At 36.3% G+C, this 19,078-nt stretch overlaps 1 protein-coding gene across 5 annotated transcripts in view; it reads left to right on the top strand.

The window, feature by feature from the left end:
* The window catches only part of GRIA3 (glutamate ionotropic receptor AMPA type subunit 3), a 358,867-nt gene that overhangs the window by 327,310 nt on the left and 12,479 nt on the right, over positions 1-19,078 (top strand). For 3 of the 5 annotated variants that reach the window (XM_055123303.1, XM_004606339.2, XM_055123304.1), the window contains exon 13: positions 5,039-5,286. In XM_055123303.1, the coding sequence (XP_054979278.1) occupies positions 5,039-5,286 (248 nt within the window). Of the gene's footprint in view, positions 1-5,038; positions 5,287-5,845; positions 5,961-19,078 lie in introns of all 5 variants that reach the window. The other 2 variants (XR_008627437.1, XM_004606340.2) reach the window with 1 other exon arrangement.

Raw genomic sequence — 19,078 nt, 5'->3', positions numbered from 1 at the left:
AATAGTCAATTCTTCACTTACTACATTCATTAATATCTGTTCCATGTATACCAAATATGTTTAAAATGCCCACTTTGATCACTGCCATTTATTCTCCTAGAAACACATCATTGCCTTGGAAATGAACCTTTTAACCTGTATCCGTCAGCAATCAAAGAGCACAAGTAAATCAACTAAATGAGTCCAAATTATGGTGCACTTAGATCAGTATTCATGAGCCCCTATGCCCTTGGCTTATAAATTTATCTTGGAATCAACACACTGTTTATAAGTAGTATAAGAGAGAAACTACTCTACCTTTTCCCCATTTCACTCAGGTATGATTTGTCAAAGATGAACCATTATTACCTGTAATGCTATCCTCCCAAATGGAATTGACCAAAGATTTCTTCAAAAGGGGATTGGGTAAATAAATATCACATAAATATTTATTTTATTAATAACTAAATATTTTACTGGGTAAATAAAGTATCATATACTCATGGATTAAAATGCCATAAAGTTACTAAAAGAGATGTATATTCTGATAAAAATACAAAGAGATGCTAGTTGCTGATAAAACTAAGTTCACTATACAAACCTTCAACACAGAATAGAGTATATATGCCAATATATAAATACCAATGAACAAACTGCAAATTTTAAATGTCCATCAAAAATATATTTAACCTACCGAATATTGTGCTTATTAACCCACCTTAAATATGATCAGAACATATGCCTTAACCTCCAGTTGAGCAAAATCATCACCAAAAGGCTATTTTATAATAAACACATTCATAAGTATTACAAAGGCTATTTTATTTTTTTTTATGAAGTAAAACAGATTTTATTTGGAGGATTTTTTTTTTACTTATTTTACTTGATTTATTGTGCCACCAAGTAATCTTTACAAGTGTTTTCTATATTGGAAATACAAATTGTGGGGTTTTTTGTTAAGAGTAAGCGAATATAGAGATAATTTCTCATAGTAAGTTCATGAGAGATGCATAATTCTCATTTCCAAACAAGCAATTTGCCTTCTCGACTCAAGAGAATTTCAGGAAGTGCTGACAGCACACTCCCCCCATTGCCCGAGACCTAGCAGCCTTACTGAGGAATTTCTTTTTTTTTTTTTAAATTTATTTATTTTTAATTAGAGAATCACCGTGAGGGTACAGTTACAGATTTATACACTTTTGTGCTTATACTTCCCTCATACAAAGTTTGGGAACCCATCCCTTCACCAGTGCCCATTCTCCACCACCCGTAAACCCAGTGTCCCTCCCACCCTCCCCAAACACATCTCCCCCCCACCCCACCCTGCCACTGTGGCAAGGCATTCCCTTCTGTTTTCTCTCTCTAATTAGCTGTTGTGGTTTGCAATAAAGGTGTTGAGTGGCCGCTGTTCTCAGTCTCTAGCCCTCATTCAGCCCGCAACTCCCTTCCCCCACATGGCCTTCGACTACAATGTAGTTGGTGATCGCTTCTCTGAGTTGACTACAAAGGCTATTTTATAATAAAGTATTTAATATATCATGTAATTTATTGAATACTATACTGAAAATTAAAAACAATTTCATAATTTAAAATTTTAATTACAGGGGCTGGAGTGATAGCACAGCAGGTAGGGCGTTTGCCTTGCACGTGACCAACCCAGGTTCGATTCCCAGCATCCCATATGGTTCCCTGAGCACAGCCAGGGGTAATTCCTGAGTGTAGAGCCAGGAGTGACCCCTGAACATTGCTGGGTGTGACCCAAAAAGCGAAAAAAATAATAAAATAAATAAAATTTTAATTACAGATTTTACTAAAAGTGAATAATTGTTTTTCATCATTGTGAAGTAAAAAAACTATGTCAAACCATCCAGAGTTAGGTTATCATCTGTAGCAGCTACTTTTTGGTTTAAAAGTGTCCTGATATATACAATTAGGTAAGGGCACATAGGTATACCCTAACTTTAAAATGTTTTATTTCTATGTCAGAGAGAAAATACAGTGGGAATGGTGTATGCAAGCAGCTGATCTGGGTTCACTTTCCAGCACCACATATGGTCCCCCTGAGCACTGCCAGGATCCCTGATTATATTTGGTTGTGGACCAAAAAAAAAGTTTTACTTCTTAAATTTTGTGACACATACAGAAATGCTCTTACAACATTTTATATATTTCTATGCATGTGGGTTGTTTACTATTTTTTTATTTCTTTTGGGCAGCTAACTAGGAAATTACACTGGAATGAAATAGTCATTGAGGATGGATTTTGCTGTTATGCCTAGAATTTGTTTTACATATTAGATGAAGATAATAAAATATGGACTAAGATCAAATATCAATAGTAGAATTTCAAAATTTAGAAGACCTTGACTATTAAAAGAAGAAATTATCGGTGCAAATTTGGCAGATATGTCAAAATAAAAAATTCATACAGCACACAACAAAGAAGAAAGGGGCCAATTTTCTTTTAATGGGCAAATGACATGAATAAGCATTTCTCAAAAAAAGACATACAGATGGCCCACAGAAACATAAAACATGTTCAACCTCAGATTTCCACAGAATAGAAAATTAATGGTAGTAAAATATTTCACCAACCTTCTGAAATCATTGACCAACAATCTAGTTGTAAGCCAGGTTGGGTCTGAGTTTCAGTTATTAAGCAAATATATCTTGAGTAGCTACCATGCAGCTGACATTCTGCTGGCTTCCAAGAGGGCTACTGAAATTAAAAAGGCATGAATCCTGTCCTCAAAGAAAACAGCCAGTAACGCAGCAAAGACAAACACATTCTCAGCTCACTATAATACAGTGCAGTATGAATTGAATGCTTTGGGAAAACTGCTGAAGAAGCATTTTATGGGAGTAGGCAGCAGGGGAGAATCAGGAAAGATTTCACAGAAAATATATTTGTTCTGGGCCTTATGAATGAAAGGGGATAATTCAGGCTGAAATAAAAGCATCACCAAAGGCATTAGACATGAAAGTATGAAACATATCAGGAACAGTGAGTAGCAGTCCTATGTGACAATTAATGGGAATGTAGTCAAGATTATAAAGACTCTTGAATAGCAAACGTTGTTTGGATTTTTCCCTGTAAGTATTAAGGAACTACCAGAGGATTTTAAAGGATAAAGTAACTTGATCAGATTTATATATTAGATGGATTAGCTGAGTATAATGAGAGCCTCAGTGAAAGTCTGATTGCCATAAACACAGCATTTAATTTCCATGGTAACAGCTTTGGGAGTTGTAGCACTCTGGGATTATTTGAGCAGTTCCAAGAGGCCTCTAGAAAGATTCGAAGAAGTTCTCTTTCATAGAAGAGCAACTAAATGAGTAATGAGAAAAGCTGGAGTGGGGAGAGGACCAGGAAGGAAATCCTATGAACAACACTTGGAAATATAGCATATGTTTATACTTTCTACAATATTAGCTCACCTTCTACTTAAATGGTGCTTTAGATGTTTCTCTAAGGTTCCCATTCCTAAATACTTAGCTTCCAACACATCTGAAATTCACAAAGTCCTTAAAAACATATTTCTATATAAAATGGTAAGCAGTTCATATGTGTTCTAAGAACTATCTGAATTTAGGGGCCAGACCAATAGTCCAGTTGGTAGGGTGATTTTCTTGTACCTAACTAACCCAGTTCAATCCCTAGTATCCCATATGATCCCCAAGCCCTATGAGAAGTGACTCCCTGAGGAAAGAACCAGGAGTAAGCCCTGAGCATCACTGGGTGTGGCCCCAAAACAAACAAATAAAAAATAAATACATGAGTTGGAATGAAATTTTATGATATGAAATTTAAAAATTCAGAGAAGTAAGTATCAGGGAAACTTGACTGGCATGACAAACTGACTATTTTGGTCTGACCTTGACCTGAATTGAGAGAGAGAGAGAGACTCTATTCATTCTATTATGTTCTTCACACCCCCAGTATGTCAGATGCTCAATACATATTTGTTGAAAGAATAGATAAAAATTTTATAGAAAACAAATCTTTAATTATCAGATGTATACATTTTTTTCTTTTTATCTATGTTATATATCTGAGGTGCCATGTTTGTTTCTGTACATGACCATTTAAGATAAACTAGATTCCCTATGACAAAAATACCAAAATTGTGAAGGTTTTGGGAAACAGATGTTAGTCAAGTTTAGCCTAATGAGGAAAATAAAGAAGGCAAAATGACAAAGTGACAGGATTGCAATATTTGAAGTATCATCATATAGAAAGAGTAACAGAATTGTTTTCGCATAATGCTAGTGAGTAGTACAAAATAGTGGGAGTCATAGGAAAATTTTAGCTTCAAACAGGATGTACTTTTATACAAAAAAATATTGGTCCATGCTAGAGCAAGATGACTAAAAGAGTTGTATACTCCCTTGCAATGGCCTTTATTTCAAGCAAGTAAAGGGCAATTACATAGCGAGATATTGCAAGAGCAGTTTCTGCATTGAGAAAATTAAACCAAAAAGTGTTTATCAAACTAGATTGCAACCCATTAGTGAAGTCATGAAATCAATGTAGTGGATCCTGAGCAGCATTTTTAAGTGAATTAGTATAGAATAGAAAATATCAAAGAGCATTATACTTAGGAAAGATGAGTCTGGTTTTGAGAAACCCACGTTGGAACCATGTTTATATATGGACAAATATATGTACTGGGTTGCTGGAGAATATGCTTTTCATATTGGAAGTTGCAATTTTTTAAAGTTTTTGAAAACCCCTGAACTAAGTTCTCTTACAAGTTTTATTATCTGGTAGCACTGCTAGCACTGCCATCCCATTGTTCATGATTTGCTCAAGTGGGCACCAGTAACGTCTCCATTGTGAGACTTGTTATTACTGTTTTTGGCATATCAAATACATGCTGGTAGCTTGCCAGACTCTACCATGCCAGAAGGATACTCTCGGTAGCTTGCTGGGCTCTCTGAGAGGAATGGAGGAATCGAACCCATTTTAATGCTTTTTATGTCTGCATTAAAAGCAAACATACTACCCTCTGTGCTATCATATCTGGTATCTCTAATAATTCCTTTTTATTTGTTACAGAGGTCCAAAATCGCTGTCTATGAGAAAATGTGGTCTTACATGAAATCAGCAGAGCCATCTGTGTTTACCAAAACAACAGCAGACGGAGTGGCCCGAGTGCGGAAGTCAAAGGGAAAGTTTGCCTTCCTGCTGGAGTCAACCATGAATGAGTACATCGAGCAGAGAAAACCATGTGATACCATGAAAGTTGGTGGAAATCTGGATTCCAAAGGCTATGGTGTGGCAACCCCTAAAGGCTCAGCATTAAGGTGGGTGGAATAATATAACAATATCCGTGTTGTTATAGTATTCCACCTACCCTGATGCATTTTGTTGTCATTTTCTTTCTTGTGGATTTTGAGGTAACTTTTAAAAGTTTAAAATCTGCAATATTCCATGGAGTTAAATAAGACGGTAAATTATGGTTTCATCTATTTAATGCATCCATTTTTTCAATGTTCTCTCTCTGTGTTGTCCTCTCTGACTGTTTGTTGCTGTTTTAATTTTACAGTTCAACGGCTTTTTCAATTTAAATGGTAAAAGCCAAGTTACGGTGCCATATGTGACGAATGTTAATTGCATGGATGTGGTGTTCTTGTTACTTTTTTTCTCAAAGACAATTCCCCATCCCGCACACTTCAGTTTTGAACAAATGTTATCCTCCATGCCACCTTCCAATATTTAACCCTGTATTTGCTGTACAGACATTTTTATAGCTCCACGTTCTGTGAAATTTAGCCAATTTGTCCTCTTGTGCTCCTTTTTATACGTTAACGATTTCCTAAGCATTTGTGCATTTTCTTACAAGTTATGTTTTATCGTTTCAAGAAATGCTGTTAACCTGGCAGTATTAAAACTGAATGAGCAAGGCCTCTTGGACAAATTGAAAAACAAATGGTGGTACGACAAAGGAGAGTGCGGCAGCGGGGGCGGTGACTCCAAGGTCAGCCTCAATGTCACCACAACCGGGTACCCTTAGTGACGAGTAATCGGCAAGACTGTTATCTTATTATTGAGGAGAGAGCACAAGACTCACACATAAAGTGGAATGACCAGGTTATTCCCCTGCCTGGCAGCTTTGGGAAACAGAAAGTCTGCAGGGTATTGCCCAAATTTTTGATCTAACTTGGGTCCCTTCTTAAACTCCCAGACAGAGTCTCCTCATACACCCTACTTCCCTCCCTGGTCATACATCAGACAGGTTGCCTTATGAAGTGCATGGTGTGGGTTTTAATGCCTTTGGCTTCAATAGCCCAAGGGTTTCTTTAAGACTGTCCCCACCTGCCTCATCTAAGTAGTGTGAGAAATCAAATCCATCTAATAAAATCAGGTTAAAGCCCTTTTCCCCCCTAAGGTGTGTTGGTTGCTCATGGAGATTGGTTGATGACTAGAGTTGGCTCCTTTAATTATGTGTATGAGTGATGAAGTGTTGTTCTCTATATGTGATGGCCTATTTAAGCTGACCCCATTTATCTTGAAATCCAAAGAAGTTCAGTTTCAAGTTAAATGGGGTCTTTCTTCAACAGGCCACCCCATATACAGACTTGGCAAAGACATTTGTATATTTCAACAAGTGCGTCGCCTAACTGTGATACTCTGTCTGTAATGAATCCCTGATTTGGCTTTTCTTTAGCCATGTTCTTGGATCAGGTAGGTCTAATTGTTATCCAGGCTGCTATTATGAGAAAACCCATCTCATCTGGCATTCCTTTTGCTCCTTAACAATCTTCGGGGTCAAAAAGAATGAATAACCTTTATCCAAGCAACAAGAAATAGGGACAAGCACAGAAGAGAAGCTACCAAGTGATGGAAAGACACAGTGGGTAAGTACAGGACAACACCTGAAAACAGAATCCTTCAGGCCCAAAAGGCATGAGAATCATATTGAAGCATGTAAGATCGGCTCTTGTACAATCAAGATATGAGCTTCTTAAGGTGAAGAACAACAGTGTTTCCCAACCACAGGCCAACAGACAGGCAAGCCAAAACTTTTCTCCTTCAGAGACAATGGTTACAACTGTGCACCTCTAGTTCTTTCTCCATTCCTCAGGAACCTAGCGGAAAAGTTAGTTTGCCAGTCTGCAGTACAATATGGGTTTGGAAACACTGCTACAAAATGCTTTCAAAGAAATAAATTTAAGAACAACTTTCATCAGCGCATAAACTTACCAGGCATTGATCAGGTCTTTTACTGTAAAACCTTGATTAACCAGAACTCACCTAAACAGTTCCCCCCACTTCAGTAACTTCACATTGATGAGAAAGCAGAAATAGTACTTTTTAGAAAAGAAGACTTCAAGAAATTGAATTTTGTAATCACTTTCCAAGAGACCAAGAGATGACCTATGGTTAGGTCGCAGTCAACTCTGTCTCCTATATCTTCTCAGCATCTGGATTGACCCTCAGACTGCTTTCCTGAGGCAAGAGAATGGATATACACATTTTAAGAAAAAAATGCCATTAACCAAGAATGAACAAAATGAGCGTTCTTGTAGAAAATTTCATTCATCCCTTATGGATTCCAATTAATCAAGGTTTTACATTGTGTTCAAAAAGCATTAAATTCCTTTCCCACCAATGTGAACTGGTGACATTGACAGTTTTGCCAAACTTTTGGCTCTTTTAGTTTTGCAATGGCTAACATGATGCCTAAAATATTTGGCAACTATTTCTTTTACTCCATGTCATTAGTAGGCCACAGCGAATGTAATTATAACATTCAATTGAGGCGCAAAATGAAAATGAGCTGTACTGGATACATTTCTCTTATGAATCCATCATCCACACTCAGCATGGTTAAAAAGGACTGTATCAAGATGATTCTAAAACATCCACATGATGTCAAATGATCAGAAGTTTTCAAATAATCTCATGTCTAATGTTATATAAAAGACAAGCAAACATCTGCAAGTATTTGACCGATTTTTAACTTTTAACCCAGATGTTTTGGTATCAAGAAGACCCCTAAAACTTTAAACAGCTGTTCATTAATTACAGCCAGCAACCAACCTTTTCTTGTCTCAGCTAATACCACTACAAGTTATCAAGTAACTTTGTCGGCAATCCATGATTTTCAAAGTTTTGATATACAAATAGAAAATATTTCAGTAATTCCTAAAATTTTTCAACGTTTTTGAAATGTAGTGCTAATCTGCGAGGCATCTTTTACTTGTTTAAAAATCATTCCGCCAACCCACCTTTTAAAATAGCCAGTCCCTTTTTCAACTGTGGCTAACAGTATGATTCATGCTGCATATCCAGTGTTTTTTTTATTTTTGTATTAGCAAGAACCTTGCCTTTTTAGTCTTCCTTCTTGCTCCATGTTGATTTCTGAAAGTGAGCAAAAGAAGAGGCAAGAGATGAATGTGAATCTGTTTTACCACTAGCTAGAAGTGATGCCAAAGATGAATTAATGGAGGAAGTATAAAAGGCAGTGAAATCTCATTAATTAGAAGGCCTCTGATTGAGAATTTTTTTAAAAAAAAACTGGACCAGGTCCAGTCAACAGTGTAACTTTATAGACCAAGAGAGGTTTATAAACAAATGAAGAGTTTAGTCTCTATTGTTAGCTGAATTTTTCCTTAAGAGAACAAACCATTTTCTAATGTTGGAAGTATTTATTAGATATAATAATATCCAATAAAATCCATTACAAACAGCACCAAAGTAGTTCTCAAGAGGACCTCTTTTAAGGCAGTGTTTTTATAGTGAGCTTGATTACAAGATAGACTTACAATAATAAAACTGTCTTTCTCCAACCCGCTTTTGTCATTCAGGGCTGTCTCATTGAGAAAACCCTTCCCTCCTGCTAGTGCAAATCAATGAGGTTTAACAGTATTAGTAATATGATTTGAGAATTACACTTCTTGATAGTATCCCATTCCTATTAGCATGACAATTGACTAATATAGCATCATTTCATACAGTGAGACCCAGAGATGGCAGTGACTCTGAGAAGGTCACACAGCTAATGCTCTCACAAATTTCTGCTTACTTTCAGGGTCATCTCTTTAGATAACATTGCAGACAGCAACTTATCACATTTACCCACCCAATAAGCAGTATAGATCTGATTGCCAGTGATATATTTCCATAGAAATTCGGTTCCTTCTCAACTACCTTGGTTACAAGGCAAATATAACATTTAAGCCACTTCAGCCCTCAGTACTGATGACTGAAAATGACGATTTTTTTAATAAGCACGAAGCCTGACATTTATGAATGCTTTTACTTTTTAAAAACATTTCCATCCCTATTATCTCTGAAACAGGAGAGAAAACCCTTTAGTACTTATCTTTCTAGCTCTTTCCTGAAACCTTTATATAATGATAAATGGGTAATTATGCTAAATTGTTGACTTTTGCCCCCTGAAATGAGCAATTATAAATTCTAAGCATGTCTTTCATTCCATAAAAGGAACCAGCAATTTTCAGACTGTTTTTAATGTATACTTTCTTAAACTAATGAGATTGATATTTATTTTCTGAATACAAGGAATTAAACAAGGTCAGTCACTGAGGTAGGCCCGGAATTAGAGCTATAGGCCATAATTAAAAGACTGCTTGGATTTTACCAATTTCCTAAACCTGTGCTAATAGAGCTTAAACAAGTCAAACTTGATTTTTCCTTGTTGGTCTATAAATGCACAGACAAGAATCATGGAAATTAGAACTGTGGTTTGGGATCTTTTAACCTGCAAATCATCTTTTTGTGTTAGTGCTTTAGTACAATGTATGTGCAAATGTGGTAATTAAGAGCCAGTAGGTTGTTTCAATGATAAACTCAGGTCACAAGGGGTTTGTGACAAAGCCAGTGCAAGTCTGTTTCTGTAAATCACAGCAGAATGGGGATTTAGTAACCGAATTACTATATAATCACATCAGCCTTCCTCCACCACTGCCTGTCATCTCAAACTTTCAAATTTTTTCTGATATACCAGCCCCCACCAGGCATCATTCCCTTAATCTTGGGGAAAGCACACCAATTTCAATTTCCCACGTAGTCTTACTTTACTAGAAGCATCTGGTGAGTAAATGAACGATTTTTCACTGGGGTGACAAGATTTTTATAAGCCTAGCTCACAACACCCGGAAATTTCCCAGGGATGTATTTAGACATCCAATGTTCATGCCATCCAAGGTGAAAACCAGCACATCCTGTGTATTTTGGGGTAGATTGGAAATTTATGTTTAATTGAAACCATTCTAAAGCACTTCCCTACAATAGGAAGTTGTCAGAAAGGTTCCTTAACTTGTAAGGTGCATGGGTGGTAAGGTATGAGTCTGAGCTATCTTGTTTAACTTCTATTAATTAAATAAGCGGTTGTATTATCATTTACAGGAAATTGATAATACAAATTAAGTTTTATCATGTTCAAATATATGGAGCAATATAGGAAAGAACTAGCCAACATAATGCTAGAAAGGTATCGAAGAAACTTATTTTAATAAAAAATCATTTTAAATGACATTAAATTAGTTGTTTCCTTCTATATGGGTATTTTTAAACTACCTAATGTTGGGATTATGTGCATGAGAAACCATTATTAATGGTATTGTAAAACATAGAATCTCAATTACTAAAAACATTAAAATAATAAAAAATAAGGTGCCTTAAAAAAGTTTGTTCTCTTAAGAAAATCAAACATTGGCCTGGAGATATAATACAGTGAGTAAGGTGCTTGCCTTACATGTGACCTCTCTGGGCTGGATCCCCAGCACCCTGTATGGTCCTCAGGAGTAATCCCTGATCAGGGAGCCAGAAGAAAGCCCTAAGCACTGTTGTGTGTGGCCTAAAACCAAATAAGAAAGACAAACATGGTCTTCCTACCACTAGTAATCTCTCTTTTATAATCCTACACATATTTGCAAGTAACCAAAGACAGTAAAAATCTATACATTAGAACAACCCATTACCAAATGGCCTTGGCATTCTATTTGGTGGTACATTGATGAATGAGATGGTATAGTGTTTCCCATATGCATAAATGAGATCCTCAGTTTTGTGTGTATTTCTTCTTCTTCAATGTATGTCTACGATTTTCCTCTCCTATACCACCATCTCTTAACCACTTCTCTTCCACAACCAGAACTGTTTGACATTCTTGGGCCTTAGGTAATGAATAAGAATCAGCATCTACCTTTCACCTGCAACAAGATGGATCTTATATTGGCAGGAGCCATCTCCAAAGGTAGACATTTTGGATACCCAGGGCTAAGAAGGATCCAATGACTATTGACACTGTTATATGTGTAGGCAAGAACCATTACAGTTTGATGGCATTTCCTGGATCTTACAAGAAGTTCCTGTGAGTCATGGAGAATGGTTTGGAATCCAGGACTAGGGTGAGTATGTTATGCTCTTCATTGGTTTGCATGTCTCTATGCTGGTGCTGCCTCCAGGAAGTATGAAGAACCTGACAGTTTTCTTTCCTGGTAGTGACTAAATTTGCTCCTTGAACTTACTCAGGTCTTCTTCTCAAGACCAAATCCTCACTTTCTCTCAAGTGGCTGCTCAAGCATGGGACCTTTATGCATTAAGAACTGAACCAGTCCAATGACTGACAAATCCATTCATTTTGCCAGATGGTGTTAAAGAATAAATTCAACCACCGGAAAAATTTTAACCCAGAAAGAAATTTTTTTTAAAAATTAATCCATCCTAGTAACTTTTGTGAAGTTTACTACATGGCCTTGACATGGTTATGACTAGGACATTATTATTATTTGCCTTTGATATTATCCTGATAATTTGAATGTGTTTCTTATTGACAAATAATTACCAAATGTCCAACACCAGAGCTACAGAAAGAGCAGCAGAAATCAAATCCTGACGGTAAGAATGCATATATACAATTGTGAAGAGGAAAGACCCCGTTGCGGTGACAAAGTGGAACAATGTATGTCAATGCCCTTTCTGCCCTGTTAAGACCAAATCATTTGCTTTTCTTTCATTTGGAGAGAAGGTTATAGACCCAAGCTCTCTGAAAAGAAGGACAGTCATGGAAGAGAAGCACAAAATGTTTGAAAAGATTGAAATGCTTTCATGAGGGTGGGAGTTGAGGTTGGTGTTGTAGGGTGGGAAAAGATTTATTTTATGGAAAACAATTGAAATTTATTCTCTTTGACTTTTTAGAGAGCGGTATCGCATTTGGCCCTTGGCACAGGAGGCAAATTTTCATTGCTTAGAGGGGGCAAAAGTGTGTTTCAAATGTTAGATTCATCTTAAAGCTTAATTTCATCTGGCCTTGAAGCAGATATTTCTCAAAATATAGAACTAAGGCAATAGCATTCTACTTTACATAAAAGAGAGAGAAACTACTAGCATCAATGCTGGAAATGTATATACATCGATGCTAGAATACATGCTAGAAGGGGTGGTATGTGCCCTAGCATGGCACTCAGATATAAGACCCCATTGTTTGCAAAAATTTTTGTATGTATATGGCCAAGGGAGGGCTACTGAGGACAAAATAGAATTTTATTGGAGCCAGAGATATAATACAGCAGGCAGGATGCTTGCTTTGCACATGGCTGACCCAGGTGCAATCAGCGGCACCCCATCTGATCCCCAAGCACTGCTAGGAGTTATCACTGAGCACAGAACCAGGAGTAAGGCCTGAGCATTGCTGGGTGTGGCCCAAAAAAGTAAAAAAAGAGAAAAAAGAGGATGCTGGCACCCATCAGATTAAATTCAATGAAAATTTTTTAATTATTTTTATTGTGATAACACTGGTTTATAAGCATATAAATGTTTATATACTTTAGGGATGCAATTTTAGAACAACACACCTACCATCAGAGTGCCAATATCCCTTCACCACATCCACTGGATCCTTTCAGCTCACTCTCCCCTCTGCCCACTCTCACACCTTGGAAACTTCAGTTCTGTGGTCAGAGTCTAAATGTCTGTTTTATCAATTAATATTTTGTCTAGATTTTGAGGTATGAACCAGATATCTTCAAAAACACTTATTATGTAGGTTTCTGGTACAGATCATTTTCTGTCTTCTCTTTCTCAACTTTCTCAAAAATTTGTGAATCTCTTTCTCAGTGCTATTGGGGTAAACTAATGAAAACACTTCAATAAAAACAAAAATAAAATTTGATAATTTGACTTTAATCAATCTTAAAAGGGAGTGTTCAAATGAATCATATCAGTTACATATTAAGAAAAGTATCTTAGTAGCCACGTTTTAAGTAAAACTAAATTTTCTAGAAGCTTAGGCTGTTTCCAGAAACTTTCTCTCTGTTAAGAGTAAATTGAGTAAAAGTCTTCTAAAAAACTGGAGTATAAAGATAGTCCAGAATCAGGCATAATTTTAGATACCTGTTTTAGAGCAAGACATTAGACAAGACCTATTTTGGTAGAACTATATCAATTAAATTCACTCCTTTGAAATCAAGGGGATTATACCTTTGGATTTGAGAGGCATCATATAGCGATGTACTGACATTTGGGTTTTCTTCTATAGCACAAATATCATCAACAGATTTCAATAACTAGCATTATTAGGCCCTTAGTAAAATGAGTCACAGCTTCCAACTCCTAATGCCAAACATGTGCATTACTGAATTTGCTCTTTGCACTTATATTAAATCATGATCTCATTAGAAATGTGTTAAATAGGTTTGAACTAAGTTTTTGAACTATGTAGATATAAATACTCTCTCAGAGGGAGTTTCTAGCAGAAAACACTGCATAACTCTACAAATCATGTAGATACCCCTGCAAAATGACGGTTGCTTACATTGCCCTAGTGCTGTAATATCACATTTGCATGTTCCCATGTTGTGGAAAAAGCTCAGGTAGAAGAAATGAGATAATTGAAACCCTCGGTCACATAAAATTCTTAATTCAGAAACTAAAATAAAGACATGCATAGAGAATATTAAGAGCTGAAGGCTAGTGTAGTCTAGATCATTGTTTGAACTGCCACAGACTTCGGTGGTTTTAAAATATTACAGATCAATCCCTTCACTAACTTGTCCCAAGGTAATGTCAAATAAAGTATAAAGGACCTTAAAAGTAAACCCTTTCATTTAGCAAAGAAGAAACTTCTCTTCTCTTCTTCTCTCAATTTACTCAATTGGCTTTAATTTAGTAAATCCAAACGTACCTGGGCAGAGGTGTCTATAGCTGCCTGCCAGTACAGGTCTATGATTACTTGAGTACTGGTAAGAGTTCTCCACATAATGTTAGGGAAGCAAATGATCAGTTGGAAACGGTGATTTGTGGCCATGACAACTTGAAATATTGTCAGCTAAAAAATAAAAACAGCAACAAGGGCTATTTCTCCTTCAATTAAGCCAAAGATAATTCTACAAAGTTATTCCCCAAAATTACTAGGTACCAAGAATCAAATGCTAATTACTTGGGGTGAGATTTGGATGTGGCTCAGGCATCAGTGGAGAGCTTCCAGCTTAGGCTATCGTAAGTTCTAGATTTATTATCCAGATATTGTCTTACTAGATCATGGTTCTAATTAATTTTTCAAATATAATATACAGTTTAACATTTTTTACTTATCTGATTTCCTAAGGGCATTATTGCAAATCTTCTGGCATTAATTAAACAGACATTTACTCTTTAGGTATCCTTCTCAAAAAGGAAAAGTCAAATCATTAGAGCAGAATATATATGATAGTCTCTTGGGTAGATAAATTATACCATACCCTAGGTTCCTATAATTTTCAAGCCCAAAGCCGTATTCATGGCACAAATTTGTCTCTTAACTCTTCCAGTATCATCATTTGGAGGAATCAGGTTGGTCATTAATTCACCAGGCCCATTTTTCTTCTTTTCCACCAGGGGGAGCCCCGGCACCCTCACATCATTGTTACATTTCTTTTTTCATAAGAAGGAATCCAATGTGGCTTTAAGTCACCTATTTTAGTTATTTCCTGAAACAAAATTGAAAAATAAATGGGAGAGTTCTTTTGAAATATATCAAAGTTCTTAGTTGTTTTGATTTTGTCCTTTCACAGAAGTTGGGGGCAGTTGCAGTGTTATCCTAAAACTGCCTCTGTCTACAGCAGTGATAATCAATAAGATTTTACATGTCTATTTAGTATATCACAGGAATGATTGAGGAACTTAGATAACCATCACCTGGGTCTAGGTGTCTTGGATTAGTGATCATAGCCTCTTTTTAACTTAGTTACTGACAGGTGTGGATGGTAGGCATAAATGCAAACTTATCGTCAGTTATGTTTTCTTCAAAAATAGGACTCATTGTCAAAGTATTATAGATTACATTACTACCCCATTTGTTTTTTAAAAATATATATACCACTCATAATTGTTTTCCACGTTTAAGAATTGTTAACCTGCCATAGGTCAGCACTTCCTTCACATACTTTTAAATGAATAATTTACATTTATTCTTACCATTTGACTTAGATCTTCCTAAAGGGAACATGACCCTCTTCCCACCACAAACATGTTTTTAAAAACATAGAATTCGAGTTTGTAAACAAGCTATTCTTTGCTTTATTTCCCATTTCCTGGATAGATTTGTATTTTAGCACGGAATGTTTCTCAACCTTAAAGGTATGAAATTATCACCATAAAATTACAGGTACCAGCGAACAAAATACTTTTGGACAAGAGAAAGTCTCAGATTTCCTAAAATTTATATTGAAAACCTCTCCAGCTTTCTCCTTAATCCTGCCAACCCATGTATTTTTCTCAGGAGGGCTCTACTCAGCATAAAATTGATAGCTAGCCCTTCAGAAAGGAGAATGCCTGACTAATTTCCACGATATAAATCTGACCTACTTTGTTTAATTCTTTCGTTCTCTATTGAGGTGAGTACAATAAATATTTCTGACTTAGAATTCTCTAAGGTGTGCCAGTTAAGGCCTGCAGTAATTGTTCTAAAACATTCCCCTGGAGAAATATTGCTGCACTATTAGTAAAAGGCCCCCGCTGCAAGATATGCCTTGCTGGGGTGATAGTTATTTGGAGTTTGGTAGTTTCTAAGAAAAAGATTATTATGAACATCGAAGCTCAAAAAAAAAATAAAAGGCAGCTGTGCTTTTGTGTTTCACATAGTATAGATTTGGATATATGTTAATTTTCCTGCTGCTCTGACCCAAAATTTGCAGGCTTAAGCAGATTACTTAATTTATCTATACCTCAATTTCTTAGAGTGTCCATAAATTTACCTTCTTGGAGTGATCGTTAAACTTGATTAACCATAACAATAAATATGATAATAACTACACCAGGTGCCATACTGAAAAAACAAAATCCTAAAATTGAGTTTTCTAGTCAATAAATATTTATCGAGACAGCTATTCTAAGAGGGAATACAAATTCATAATTACATAAATGATAGTTCCAATTTTTGAGAAACATACAGTAGGAGATATAAAACATGAGCGTAAATAATAAGGTAGAAGAAGGTGATGAAAGAAAATACTGGAGAGGGGAACAGAAATGGCTTAATGGAGAAAGTAATACTCCAAATAACCAAATACTTATTTGATTCCACTTCATTTAAAATACTGGAATATATGTGTGTTTGGGTAATACTGACAATTATTCTATTTTAGAAAAGGCATCTATTGTAGAAGCCCTTTTCTTGGTTCATTTCTATTTTCTAGTGTTTTATGTAGAATCCTTACTCTTCTGAACTGATAATGATATTAACGATACTGATGTGTGTGTTGGAGTGTCAATACATTCAATTGATTTCAGTTGAACTTGGCAATGCAACCGATAAGGTGCTAGTAGTAGAGAAAATTGTGTGAGTAAAAGCAGTTTTTCTCTGCCATCTTGGGGATTTATTCTACCCCTGAATAGCACATAGTTCCCAGAGATTCGGCCTTTAAAGTACTCTCTTTTTTTCTTGGCAGCTATCCTAACCTTGTTAAGTGTTATTATATGTGATTTCTGATTACAGCTTTTATGCTCCTTGGCTGTGCTGCTGCTTAAAATGTTTGTTTTTCTCCTTCATTTTTATTTAGAAGTTCCTAAATGCATATTGGTTCACTGCCAGATTTCATAAGCCCTGTGATTTTTTTCCAATCAAAAACTAGGCTTCTTCACAGCGGGTAGGGCGTTTGCCTTGCACGCGGCCGACCCGGGTTCAAATCCCAGCATCCCATATGATCCCCTGAGCACCGCCAGGGGTGATTCCTGAGTGCATGAGCCAGGAGTGACCCCTGTGCATTGCTGGGTGTGACCCAAAAAGAAAAAAAAAACTAGGCTTCTAGTAGCATATAATTTTTCATATTTCTCTAAAGTCCTGGAACATCTCAGATAAGGTCTGGCTGATCAAAAGCAGGGACTTTCCACTCTCAATACAATCAACATCTCAGGATTTGTTTGTGGGGTATAGTAGGGTATGTAGCATAGTAGGGTATGTAGCAGTGTCCCTGACTCTTAGTCACTAGATACTCCAACATTCCCTCTCTATTCAGTTATGACAATGAAATATAACTCTGAACATTGTCAAATGTTCAATAGAGAACAAAGTAACCCCCATCTGAGAATTTCTGCCACTGTGGAGGCCATTAGAGAACAGTTACTGAGCAGAATTAGGCATTCTATGGAAGCCACTGGACTGCCTAAGAAATAGGCCCATGTGTCAGAAAATAGACTGTTAAATTGCTGGCATATGAGCCTGAATTTTGGCAAGATGGATGGTGGCAACTCAGAATAATACCAGGTGGGAAAAGTCTTTTCTCTTCCAAAAATCCCCCAATATTATGTTTATGCATGCTAGATTTATTAATATTTACTCTATAATAAATTCAAAGGAAGCATTTTTAAAGAATGCATAATTTAGCATTTCTAAACTCAATATATGTTAGATAACAAGCACACTGTTATGAAAAATAACTTTTGAAAACAAAAACAAATTAGTGAGGAGTTGAATTATACTATTGCTGTGAATCTCTCTAATATCTAGCTTAATATAAGAGAAAAATTCTTATTTCTGATTCTTTACTCAATCTGTTGTGGTCACATATCATATAGCATCCAAGAAACTACTGTACATCATGAATCAATGTGTAAGAAGGACAAGAAATACCTTAATACCTTAATAATTATTCTCTGATGCACAGCCTTATCTGATGAAAAGGCTTCAGGGATCCTTCAGGAGTCATTGGGCCACACAATGAGAACTACTGCTTGAAACTAACACATCACATTTTTATTGATCTAGCTCAACTTGCAGGTTGAAAATTTCTTTCAAAACCAGAATTTCTAGAGAGACATCTCTATTCGGACCCTCATGTGAGTGTCTTTAATCAGACTGCTCCATGATTGCTATCTAGCAAGGGCAGCTGTTGAATTGAATTGAATGAAGTAATTTGAAGTATATAATACCTTGATGGAGGAATGTCCCAGTAAGAGCCTAGTCAGAGAGCAGCATGAAGATAATGGGCCATTTGCAGTAAGAAAAGAACAAGCCCAGAAACCTGAGAAGAAATTCTTTGCATTGTTTGATTAGAATCAAGCCCATATACCGTTGGAAATTTTCTGTTGTGCAACCTGAGCTTATATCATGATCCTGAGCATGGCTGCCAGCATCTCACTTCAGGCGGGAAAAGCAGTAGTGATAAAACAAAAAAGTAATAGTGGGAAAGAGAGAGGGTGGAGGGCATACATTGGGGAATAAAGGACACAACACTTACTTAAGAGCCATAGATGGTCTGTCTGTCCTTTAAGTTTTCTAACTTTCACTGCCAATAATACTTTAGAGGGGTTCTAAAATTTTAGCATTTTTTGTTAGCCAGGCAACTCTGGCTAATATCTGAGAAGTGTCAGGTCCTAAGCATTGATTGTTTAAAGTATAAAAGGACTTCAGTTTCCTGATGAGATATAAAACACAGATATTCTGACTTATAAGTCCTCCATTTTCAATTAAGATGTAATCACCTCCCCCCAGACTCTAAAAGTTTACAGCTTTTCAAGTATCAAATATTCTGAAACTTCATATTACTTTTAAATTTATACCTTTCTCTTATCTCAAGAGTAAAGAAAGAAAGGAAATAGGCTTTAGTAATTTGATCTGATAAAGGCTCAAAAATTCTCTGTGACTATAGG

This window comes from Sorex araneus, chromosome X, assembly GCF_027595985.1.
Source record: "Sorex araneus isolate mSorAra2 chromosome X, mSorAra2.pri, whole genome shotgun sequence".
NCBI lineage: Eukaryota > Metazoa > Chordata > Mammalia > Eulipotyphla > Soricidae > Sorex > Sorex araneus.
This window is presented reverse-complemented; position numbering and strand designations above follow the sequence as displayed.